The 13,173-nt window shown below is 36.9% G+C and overlaps 2 protein-coding genes across 2 annotated transcripts; both read left to right on the plus strand.

The window, feature by feature from the left end:
• Window positions 1–7,888: 7,888 nt before the first annotated feature.
• LOC109157088 (transcription factor MYC4-like) lies at window positions 7,889–9,112 on the plus strand. Its single transcript, XM_019304960.1, has 2 exons — window positions 7,889–8,810; window positions 8,862–9,112. Exons 1-2 carry the CDS (start codon window positions 7,942–7,944, stop codon window positions 9,103–9,105), a joined length of 1,113 nt encoding a protein of 370 aa, XP_019160505.1. The 5' UTR covers window positions 7,889–7,941; the 3' UTR covers window positions 9,106–9,112.
• An 889-nt stretch (window positions 9,113–10,001) lies between these two features.
• LOC109157049 lies at window positions 10,002–11,756 on the plus strand. The gene is made up of 2 exons (XM_019304931.1): window positions 10,002–11,223; window positions 11,532–11,756. The coding sequence occupies exons 1-2, from the start codon at window positions 10,002–10,004 to the stop codon at window positions 11,564–11,566; spliced, it is 1,257 nt and encodes a 418-aa protein (XP_019160476.1). The 3' UTR covers window positions 11,567–11,756.
• Window positions 11,757–13,173: the final 1,417 nt, after the last annotated feature.

The following is a 13,173-nucleotide window of genomic DNA, read 5'->3' on the forward strand; positions in this document are numbered from 1 at the left end:
AAGCTACAGAGATAATGTTGTTTGCATGCTACTTCAAGTTAAACAACATAATCACAAATATAATTTCACATAATTTTATTGAGATAGATTAATCTCATATTCAAAGAATATATTCAAACTGACATTTATTAGAGAATGATTTATCTACATAAATTTCAACAAGGTGAATTCAATATGTATAACTTAAATATTTATAGTTATTTCAACTTCACCATTTTTCCTTCACTTAGACGAAATTCATAACTCATATATAGCATTGAAATAATGCAAATCAAACATATTTCATATTTATTCTCAAAAGAACAAATAACCCTCAATTATTTATAACATGGTAATTTAACTATTACTAGTATTTGACCCGTGCGATGCACGGATAAAAATTTATAAGTATTGTTGTAATGTTATGATACAAAGCCGAATTAGTTTTATTAAAAATGTAAGTATAGTTATACAATGTAATATTTAAATGTTAAAGACAATACATGCATTCATATTGCTAATCTCATTTGCAATAATGATCTTACAAAGTTAAACGAACAAGAAAGACCCGGACCATCTCGTGATTTACACAAAAATAAAAATAATGATCTTACAAATCTATTAATATGCATTCACACTTAGATGAATAAATTTTTTCCCTACTTGATTTTACTTTATCTAACTTTCTTTGTAAATCATTAAAAAACTAATCAAAATTACAAACTATTAAAAAGTTAGTACATATACATACATACATACATACATACATATATACATATATATATATATATATATATATATATATATATATATATATATATATATAGAGAGAGAGAGAGAGAGAGAGAGAGAGAGAGAGAGAGAGAGAGGGGGAAGGGTTCAGGTGCGGGGATGGCTTCCCGTGCGGTTGTGCGGTTGGACGCACCTTAAGCATTAACATGGCGCACTTTAAGTACACAAATCACCACGCACCTTAAGTCCACAAACAAAGCACCTTAAGAACACAAATCACTCACCTTAAGTACAAAAACCACGCACATTAAGCACAGAACAAAGCACATTCAGCACAAAACTCACACACTTAAATTTTAAAATGTCTCACATTAAGTACAAACTCACGCATATTAAGTACAAACCCCAAACACATTAAGCACAACCTCCCGCACATTAAGCACAAAACCCATGCACTTTAAGTATTAACTTTCAGACCTTAAGTTCCAACAACTACTCACATTAATCACTAACGTCACGCACATTAAGCACAAACTCCACTTACAGTAAGAACAAATCTCACGCACCTTAAGCACAAAAGCCCAGACTTTAAGTTTTAACAAGAGTAAATACACAAAATGGTCCCCCGACTATAGCTAAATTCACAAATTGGTCATCGACTTTCAATTTCAACCAATTAAGTCCTTAACTTTGTAATTTTAACACAATTTGGTCCTCTGTCTATTTGACCGTTTGTTGACTGTGATTTTTGAGGATATATATGTACTTTCATGATCCATCGTCGGTTTTTTAAGGTTCCGGTTGCATTTCCAGACCGCATTGTTACATTCGAATCCACTGCCAAAAGCAATATACCAAATCCGATCACCTTTCTTCATCCTCCCTTTGGATTCAATGTAGTTGAGTTCGTACCAGAGCGAAGAAGACGACGTGTTTCCGAACCGGTGCAACGTCATCTTGGAGGCCTCCACGTGCTCCGACGAGAGCTGAAGGTTCTTCTGGAGATCGTCGATCACGGTCAACAAACGGTCAAATAGATGGAGGACCAAATCGTGTCAAAATTGCAAAGTTAAGGACTTAATTGGTTCAAATTGAAAGTCAAGGACCAATTTGTGAATTTAGCTATAGTCGAGGGACCATTTTGGGTATTTACTCTTTTAACAACTACTCACATTAAGCACAACCCCACACACATTAAGCACAAAACTCACGCACCTTACGCACAAGACTCACGCATCTTATATACAAAACTCACGCACATTAATCACAGAACCGCTCACCTTATTTTGACCTAGATGCAAAAATTACAAAATTGCCACCGCGTTTATTTTTTTATTTTTTTTTAAATTTTGGTAATCCTGGACGTTGATTTAAGCGAGATGAATGATCAAGATTAAACCGCACAACCGCACCTGGGCACCCTAACTGCACCAGAACCTAATTTTATATATATATATATATATATATATATATATATATATATATATATATATATATATATATATATATATATATATATATATACACACTAAATAAAAAACAAAAGTTTTAATATAACAAATCTTGGGCCAATATATAATTACAGTTTTTTTACTTTTTGGGCCAAACCTATCCCATTGCTGCATCCCATTTTCCCAAAGCCCATTCACAATTTTGGAGGGAAAGCTAGTTTTGAAGGGAAATCTAGGATTCTGCTCTATTATATATAAAGATAAAGATAAAGATTACACTACTTAAGCAATATCTATTTGCAATGCTTAGATTTTTAACATCATGTGAAAGTCAAACTCATTTCAGGTGAGGATCAAGTGGCACTTCAACTAACCTGCATGATCAACTCTCTACTTCTTAAAACACTCCCAGGTCGAATGGTAAAATCGAGGTTTACTTAAAAACCATCTTCCTAGCCAAAGTATTCAAGAATGATGACTCTTAGCTTCCATACAACCAACAAATTGCAATTAAAGCCTTTGATTTATGCTTATTATCTTTAATATACAAATAATTTCAGTACAAAACTTGAGTAATATCTATCTATGCCAAATTCATTTCAATCAATGTGATTTAGTTATGTTTGCAATATATACAATATCTTCAAATAAATAATACTTCGATGTTTTGAAAGAAATTAAAGATTATGACATATTTTGTTCTTTCACTTTTATTGACTACCAATCATAAATAAATTTAATGTATGATTTAATAGACACATCATAACTGACTCTCACAATAAATTGACAATTATGTCTCAAGAGCTTATTGATTACCAACACTAGCCACATGACTCCCACAATTCTTATAGTGATCAGGTTATTTTAAAATAGCTTACGTTTATACATGTATATTCTATCTTGCACCTCTTAAAAGGCTAATCATATATATAAATAATTTTAATCCTCAAATTGTGAAGAAAGCCACATTATTTATTATTATTAATTTTAAAGCTTTAAGCCTAAGAAATGCATCTATACGGGTAAACACAATAACATGATATGTTTCTAATCAAGATTAATCATTTATATCCCATTCTGCAAATTTATAGGAAATGTGTTTTTACATAACAAATGCGCAACCAACAAAAATGAAAAATCACACACATACACATTAAAGCATTGATTTATACGGAGTAATACTTAGCTCTAGATTCTATGATCCAACTCACATAATTGTTTGAGATGGAGGAGACCAATCGCCTTGACGGTCCGACACTAACAACAATAGGCATTAGCTTGGAGCACAAATGCACATCCCCGGAATGCTGCGAGCACACGCCCTATCTTCTTATCATGACGGTATATCGTCTTTACTATTATCAGCACAAAATTCGCTTCTATTTGTAAAACTATATGCTATAACAACATATCCTGACCACTCACCAATAACTAGTGAAAATAAATCCAAGAATAATTATTGAGGAATAATGAGAGCCACATAATTTTTTTGACTTTCATTTTTCCTACCATATAATTGAGTAGACTTATGAGTTGCTGAAGTGAAGTACTTAAAACGTTCAAATTTATGCCAATTTGTCATTCAAAATCAAACTGAACGTGAATATTCATTAAAATAAGGAAAATGATATTTTCCCTTCCAATTTTTTTTCTTAATATTTTTCCCATGATGTAACTTAAAATTATTGGTTCTCATGACTTGACACTACTGGAAATTATGAAATTTCCGACCACCTGAAAAGTGATCTTAAATCAAGTCAAAAGTCTTGTTCCGACCACTTTTGGTATCCGGAAAAACCTTTGTTGCTATTTCCGACCACTTTTTGGACTTGTTGGTATCAACTTAATTTAAGATTATTTTCTGGTGATCGGAAATTCCATAATTTCCAGTAGTGTGAGTGACATCACCATTAATTAAAAAGAAAGTTAATTATTCAATTAAAAAATGTTATCTAATTATGGAGAGAAAATTTTTGAAATGGTGAATAGCATTACTCCTAAAATAAATTTGATTAGTTTAATTTGTGTACACCGTTTCTGGTAAAATGTCTATGTCTCTAAGAGCATTTCAATAGGGAAATTTTCATTGATTTTTGCAGGTGGATTTGCGTATGTGAATGAGAGAATAAGGAGCGAGAGAAGATGAGAGGTCTCTACTTAAGAGCATCTCCAAGGGGGCTGCAAAATGGCAAAATTGAATACCATCCCACCATCTCACCATTTTTTTGAGCTCCAAAGTAGCGCAGCAAATTGATAAATCGCCAAATATTTTAGCGTTATGGCGCGGCGTTATTCATCCACGGCAAATTAGAGATGGAAAAAAATTGTACCATTTTGCTCTTGCTTCTTTTTATAATTCTAAATTATCATTTATTTGTTTATATAAAATTTTATTATTTTGCTAAATACTTATATTTAAAGTTTATATTATTAAATATAAATTATACCATTTTAAAGATCTCATTGAGACGATTGAAACAAGACTAATATTGAATATATATTAATTAAAATTTCAAATACATCAAACATAACTAGAACATAACAAAAATTAAAATATATACGACATAATATTAATATTAGAAAATACAACACAATTTTAAAAAAATAAAATAAAATTAATAATTTATGATAATTAAATGTACTATGTTTTATGCTATATTATTATTTTGGAATAAATTAAATTTTTAAAAATATTGTTAAATTTGATTCTTTAAATAATTAATGTTATAAAAATTAATGTTAATAAAATTATTATTTACATCACAAGTTATATTTTAGGGAAAATAGCACTTTTTCCCCCTGAGTTATATACCTATAGCATTTTTTCTCCCTGAATTATTGAAGTGGCTATTTTTCCCCCTGAAATGTTAAATGGACATATTTACCCTTAAAATAAATATTTCATTTATTTTTTTTCTATAACAAATTATTATCATAATTTGGTTCAAACCAAACAAACACTAAAGCAACCAAACCGAAATATTCCAATTACAATTTAGAATCGAAACCCGATATTTAGAGTTTATTAAAATCGTGAACCGGAACGGACGGTTCATGTTCCGAACTGAAAAAAATACATTTATTATTGAATTTAGACTATTTTAAAATAAAAATTAAAATTTTAAAATAAAGACAGTTCAAAATCGCGAACCGGATCCGGAACCGCCGGTTTACGGTTCAAGATTCAAATTTTTTATACATAATTTTAATAAATTGACATCTAAATATTGGGTTTTAAATCTGAATCATAACCGGAAACTTTTAATTCGATTGCTTTAGTGTCGGGTTCAGTTCAAACCGAACCGTGGTCATCCCTACGTATACGCAATAATTTGTTGGAGAAGTAAAATAAATAAAATGTTTTCTTTAAGGATAGAAATGTCAATTTAATATATCAGGGGGGAAAAAGCACCACTTTTAAAATAATTGAGGGGGCTAATGTGCTTACCTAAATAATTGAGGGGAAAAAAGTGCTATAAGTATATAACTCAGGGGGAAAAAGTGTCATTTTCCCTATATTTTATATTAAACTAATTAAGTTTGAACTAAATTATATTAAACTAATTAAATTCGAACTAATAATTGAAAAATCAAATTATTTTAGTCTAGAAATTTGGTGTTTTGGTGTAAAAGGGGTTGGGGATGCATAAAATTTGGTGTGAGAATATGCTGAGAATATTCTTTTTTATGTGATATTTGGTGGAGAAATTTATGGCCCGTTTGGTTCACGGAATAGGCCGGGAATGGCATAGCATTCCCAGTAATAGGCCTATTCCTTTGTTTGGTAACCATCTCTATTACCAGGAATAGTATTCCTGGTAATAGCCTATTACCTCAAATAAGGTAATAGCTATTACTAGCCCCCCCCCCCCCCCCCCCCCCCGGTATTAGCTTATTACTGAACGCTCAGGAATAGATTTTAGAATCTATTTTCTTTTTTACCCCTTTCTTTAACCTAATTTTTTTTATCCTATTTCACCAACGTTGTCGTCGTCGCCGCCGCTACCATCGCCGCCGCCGCCGCCACCACCACCACCATCGCTACAACCGTCGCCGCCCCCACCACTGCCACCGCCACCACTACCACTACCACCCCAGCACCACCACCACCGCCACCACCATCGCCTCCGCCGCCGCCGCCACCACCAGAACCACCACCCAGCAGCACCACCGCCACCACCGCCACAACTGTCGCCGCCCCCACCACCATGCCACAACCGTCACCGTCACCACCACCACCGTCGCCCCTACCACTGCCACCGCCACCACCACCACCACCATCATCACCATCACCACCATCACATATTTTTATAAGGGTATTTATGTATTTTAAAACATATTTCATTTCTATTCCTTAAATCAACCAAACACTGTAATATAATTCCTAAAGTCTATTCCTTCCACGAACCAAACAAAAGAATACAATTCCTATTCTATTCCTTGCCTATTCCATTCCGTATGGAATAACATTCCTATTACCTCAAAATTCATTCTGTGAACTAAACGTGCTGTTAGTGTTTTGGTATTGAGTCGGTTGGAGATGCTCTAAGAACCTGGTTTTTCTAGGGATGGCAATGTGCCCGTCCCCGTTGAGGATCCCCATTCCCGTAGGGGACGGGGACGGTGACGGTGACGGGGATACCCCTCCCTGCCCCGTCCCCGAAATTATTTATATATATATATATATATATATATATATTAGGAATTAAGAATAAAGAATTAGAATATTATTGATTATTAGTTTTTTTTTTTTTATAACAGATTATTAGTTTTTTTTTTGTTTGAATACAGATTATTAGTTAATTAGTTTTATTACATTTTAAAATTAAAACTTAGAAACACACTAACCTGAACACTGACCAGTACTTATGGATTTCAAATTTTTTTGTTTTTGTTTTTGTTTTTTTTTTTTTTAATTTTTAAAAATTGTATTAGTTTGACATATTAACTATGGGTTGACCGGGATAGCGATTCCCGTCCCGGTCAAATTCCCCGCAGGGACGGAGACGTAAATTTTTTTCAATTCCCCGCGGGAAGGGGAACGGGGAGTATACTCCTAGCCCCCACCCCGCCCCATTGCTATCACTAGGTTTTTCACTGTAAAGTGGGACCCTCTCAAAAATAAAAGAACTTCTCCCTCCTCTGTGTGCACATTAACTGCGGGGAGACAACAGCCCCCAGTCGGGCACGTGCAATACATAGTTGTTTCCCTTTTTTCATCTGAAAAGTGAAAACTCATTTTCTTGATTTTTAATTTTAAAAACTTTTTTTCCCCTCTTTCTCTCTTTTAAGTGAAAATTTGGCTATTAAGGATGCTCTAAGGTTAACAAATTTGAGACGTAGGATTACATGACGGTGGGTGTGGAGTCCGGGAGATGTCTGTCTGCGATGACAAGAACCTGCCAACGTTGTACGTATCGAACCTGAAGAACATTGGTACATACTACTGCATGTCCTTTTCTGTTTTCGCCGTCCACGCTTCAATTCGGTGCATGTTTCGGTCAATAATTGTAACTTAAAGGGCCCCATTAACAATTCTGGAGTTTCTTTTATTCCTCTTTCTATTAATAGCGTCTAAAAGAGCACGTGAAAACGATGTTCGTACTTCACACTTTAATTTGTTCATATATATATATATATGTTCATGAATCATGACCATACATATTATAGCAGACGAATTGAAAATCTATATATGCATATAACTTCCTCTCCAATCCCTTCTAAAATCTAACATTGAAGTCTATAATATTTTTTTCATACTTAGAACTGAAAATCGATCATGTCTTCTTCACTACCAGCTTCCACTCTCCGAAACCGCCTCCAGTTCATCGTCGATAACGGGTCGCCGGAGTTGTGGCTCTACGCCATTTTCTGGCAAGCCACGAAAGGCGGCAGCGGCGGCGATGGCGTCGTCCTTTCATGGGGCGACGGCCATTTTCGCGGCGGGAAAGGCGCTGATACTGATCGGAATGTGGACGGTAACGGCGAATGGTTTTACCTGTCGTCAGTGGCCAAATGTTTCGTAGCGGCGGAGGATCTCCTCATCCGAACGTTTGACTCCGGGTCTTACGCTTGGCTGTCGGGTGATGATTTCGGCGTTGGGTTTTACGATTGCGGGAGAGTTAAGGAAGCGTACATGCATGGGATTAAAACGTTGGTGTTCTTCTCAACCTCGTACGGGGTTGTTGAATTGGGATCCACCGAGATTATTCAACAAGACGGAGAACTTTTGCGGCATTTCCAGTCGCTATTCACCTTCAACGCCGCCGTTTCCTTGCCGGTGACTAACCAGTCGCCGGACTCTTCCAACTCAGATTTTCTCGACATTCAGCCGACAACCTGCGGCGGAAACCTCGGACGGCGGCGGAAAACAACATCATCGTCGTCCGGGCGTGATCAAATGACGCGAAACCACGTCGCCTCGGAGAGACAGCGGCGGGAGAAGCTGAACCACCGATTCTACGCCCTACGCAGCGCCGTCCCCAACGTCTCAAAGATGGACAAAGCGTCGTTGCTGGCGGACGCCGTCGCGTACATCAACGAGCTCAAGGCCAAGATCGACGACCTGGAAGCTAAGGTGGGATCGCGAGCAGAGAATCCCAACCCGAGGAAGCGGATAAGAAGGGAGACGACCACCATGATCATTCAAGAAGGAACAACCTCGCCGCCATCACTAACCGTTGATCCATTTGCCGGGATAGAAGTTGAAGTGAAGATCATAGGGGAGGAGGCCATAATTAGAGTCCAGTCACCGGACGTGAACTTCCCGGCGGCGAGATTGATGAATGTGCTGAGAGAGCTGGAGCTCGGAATCCATCACGCCACCGTGTCGTGCGTGGCAGAGTTAATGCTTCAAGATGTTGTGATTAGGGTTTCTGGTGGATCACAGGAGGAAGCCCTAAAAGCTATTATCCTTCAAAGATTGCAAACCTACCAAGATTAAGTCTTAATTACACTTTTTTATGTGTACTGTACTATATAGTATTTGAAGATCGATTTTGTTCATCTATCCTAGATTCCTAGCTACATACAATCTTAGCTTTTTGAACTAAATTATATGAACGTAACTCCAATATGTTTAGAGTATTATATTTATATATGTACATGTATAGAGTTAAAGCATTTCGGTAGTGTTTGATCAAGTTTAATTTGTTCATAGTTTTTTTAGATGTTATACAGACTGGAGGATATAACTTATTAGCTTGTTGACCATTGATTTGATTGGACCAATCTTGCTAAGTTATCCTTTTTTAGAAAAAAAAAAAAAAAAAAAGAAAAAAGAAAAAAGAAGTTATTTTCGAGTTTGAACCTTCATGAATGATATAGTTTTATCTTGGACAGACTGAACTTATGAATTAGATGAATGGGTATATTTGATCTCAACAATTAGGTTAAAAAGCTTGTCATTTCTAAATCCACGTTCATATATAAAACTAAAAACTAAAGAACTTCACTTTTATCTCTTTTATTACCTAGTTTGCAAGCTATTACCCAAGAACAAAGTTTATCCCTGCACACCTTCAAAATAGTGGTTGTAGCTTATTGTCAACAGATAGCCTTCAATCCTCAAGTCAACAAGCTGACTCATCCACAACTCAGTCCAGATCATCCAACCTCCCTAACTAACTCTGTAACAGCTTCTGTTAGTTTAGTTGTAGAGTTTAAAAACTCCTTTTCCTTTTTCCCGCTTGCATAATCTTTCTTCTGTAACTTGTTCTTCAATCTGTAAAGTTGGACAGAGAGTTTGAAAGCAAATACACACAAAAGAACCCTTTCAGTTTCCTTCCTCCTTTTCTTCTTGAATTGCTGCACCATTCTCGACATGGTATCAGAGCACTAATGGCGTGGCGTCCACCAATTGCGAACATGGTCTTGCAAGCAGCTTCAAATCAAGCAGGAGGAAACCAGAACCAAGCTGGTTCATTTGGTGCAAACCAAAATCACCCAAATCCCATCCCAATTCCCACTGCGACTCCGATCGGAAACTTCGATCCGAATGATATGACGAATCCTCTTCACCTTCATCCGAATGAGAGCCCAACCCTACAGCTCGTGACAGTACAGTTGGAAGGAAGGTCCAACTATCATTCTTGGTCAAGAGCCATGGAGATGGCACTAATGTCCAAAAACAAGATGAGTTTTGTGAGAGGGCTTGTGGCTGTTCCAAGCAAGCTTGATCCAAGGTATTATTACTGGGAGCGCTGCAACACAATGGTCCTTTCGTGGATATTTAGGGCTGTCTCACCTACTATAGCTCGGAGTGTCCTTTGGATTAATACCGCTGAAGGTGTATGGAAGGATCTGAAAAAACGCTTCAGTCAACAGGATGTGTTCAGAGTTGCTGAAATTCAGTCACAAATCTACCATACGAAGCAAGGTAACTCCACCATAAATGAGTATTTTACACAATTGAAGTTGTTGTGGGATGAACTCCTTGTTTTGAGACCCATCCCTAGCTGTGAGTGTTCCACTGGATGTGAATGTGGAAACAGATTATCTGAAAAAGTGAAGGGGCACCTAGAGAATGATATGTTATCTGCTTTTCTAACTGGCTTGAATGATAGCTACATTAACACCAAGCATCAGATCATGCTGATGAAACCCCTCCCAGATATCAGTGAAGCCTTCTCCATGATTTCACAGCAAGAGAGGCAAGTGTGTGTTGAATCTAGTACTCTGGAAGATAGTATTACAGGGGCAAAATTTTTTTTTACAAAGGCAGATAATAACAATAGAAGACCATTCTCTAATCAGAAGCAGAAACCTGTATGTAGTTATTGTGGTTATACAGGACATACTATTGACAAGTGTTACAAGAAGAATGGCTATCCCCCAGGTTGGAAGCCAAGAAACAAAGGTTTTGGATCAGCTAAACAAATCCAGGGTTCTGTGCAAGAAACTGGAAGTTTAGAAGCTAACTCCTCATTTACTCAAGAGGACTGCAGAAGGTTTCTGGAGTTTATGCAACAACAAGAGAGAGCCAGGGTCAATACCCCTCTTGATCATGCTCCACAGGCCAATAACATAGCAGCCAACTTCATTCCAAATGCCCAACATGAAGGTAACACCCACAACAGTCTAACTAAATCTGAATCATTGTGGATCATTGACAATGGTGCTACACACCATATTGTATGTAGCATACATTTACTACATATGTCCAAGAAAGTACAAGGGATTTTTGTGGATCTACCAAATGGACATCAGGTAGAAGTGTCACATATTGGGACTGTACACTTATCTTCTGATTTGGTCCTGCAGAATGTATTATGTGTTCCAATCTTCCATTATAATCTGATCTCCCTGGGAGAACTGATGAGGGGATCCAGTTGTAGCACACTCTTCCATACTAACCAGTGTATTATACAGGATCAACACCATGGGAAGATGATTGGTATGACTAAGCTGGAGAAGGGGCTCTACCACCTTGTTTTTCCTGTTTTTTCTCAATGTAAACCTGCTGTCTTGCCTGTAGTTAATACTTGTAACTTCTGGCATGCTAGGTTAGGGCATGCTTCTGAAGGAAAAATAAAGTTTCTACAAACAATAGACAACAAAATTTGTAATGATAAGCCTACTGTTTGTGAAAGTTGCCATTTGGCTAAGCAAAGAAGATTACCTTTCCTACCTAGTTCTTCTATTTCAAATCATTGTTTTGATATGATTCATGTTGATATATGGGGACCATACCATGTTCCAACTATCTATGGACATCAATATTTTCTAACTTTGGTAGATGACCACAGTAGAGCTACTTGGGTGTATCTCATGAGAAGGAAGAATGAAGTAAGACAGATTATGCAGTGTTTCTATGAACTTATCAGCACTCAGTTTGGGAAGAATATCAAGTGTGTGAGGTCTGATCATGGAAAGGAGTTCTTAATGGAAGAATTCTACCAGAAAAAGGGAATTATTCATCAAACATCATGTGTCTATACCCCTCAGCAGAACAGTATTGCGAAAAGGAAACATGGGCACATCTTATCTGTAGCAAGAGCCTTGAGATTAAGTCTTCCTGTCTAGGGATGTTTCTTTTTATGAAAATATATTCCCCTTTCAGAATTCACAAGATGGGCAGTCCCCTAACTTGATTCTACCCTCTGAGGGTGTTGCACATTTCAACTCTGATGAAGTCACCAGTCCACCTGCTGATGTTCTTGAAGGTTCACCTAGCTCATATGAGTTAACTGAGATTCCACCAACAATTCCGGTCCAGGGCAATGAACCTGGCAGTGCAGAATCAACACCAACCCCAGAACCAAGGAGATCAACAAGGGTAAGAGCCAAACCCTCCTATCTTAATGATTATACTTGTCAGAACACCATTAAGAGAACATCTCCACATGACATCTCCAAATTTTTATCTTATGACAATCTGTCACAAGCATACAAGGCCTTTGCTGTCAATATATTGGATGACAAAGAACCAAGAACATATAATGAAGCCATCAAGAAAGAATGTTGGAGGAAAGCCATGGAAGCAGAAATCACTGCCCTACAAGCCAACAATACATGGGTTCTAACTGAGCTCCCATCTTCTAAAGTTCCTATAGGCTGCAAGTGGGTGTTCAAGACCAAGCTTAAAGCTGATGGAACCATTGAGAGGCACAAGGCTAGGTTAGTGGCCAAAGGTTACACTCAAACATCTGGCCTAGACTACCTAGACTACCTAGACACTCAAACATCCGGACCTTGTACTGGCCTTGGCCTTCCTTTTTATTAATAAACTTCTTAAAAAAAAAAAAAAAAAAAAAAAAAAAAAAAAAAAAAAAAAAGACACATTCAGCCCTGTGGCTAAAATAACCACAATCAGAGTACTACTTGGGGTGGCTGCAATTAAAGGGTGGACACTTCATCAGCTAGATGTGAACAATGCCTTCCTTCATGGGGAACTCAATGAAGAAGTATATATGACATTGCCTCCTGGTTTCACTTCTGCCAAAACTGGTCAAGTATGCAAGCTAGTCAAGTCCCTCTATGGACTGAAACAGGCTAGTAGACAATGGAATCT

Source organism: Ipomoea nil, unplaced genomic scaffold (genome assembly GCF_001879475.1).
Source record: "Ipomoea nil cultivar Tokyo-kokei standard unplaced genomic scaffold, Asagao_1.1 scaffold2761, whole genome shotgun sequence".
In the NCBI taxonomy this organism is placed as follows: Eukaryota; Viridiplantae; Streptophyta; class Magnoliopsida; order Solanales; family Convolvulaceae; genus Ipomoea; species Ipomoea nil.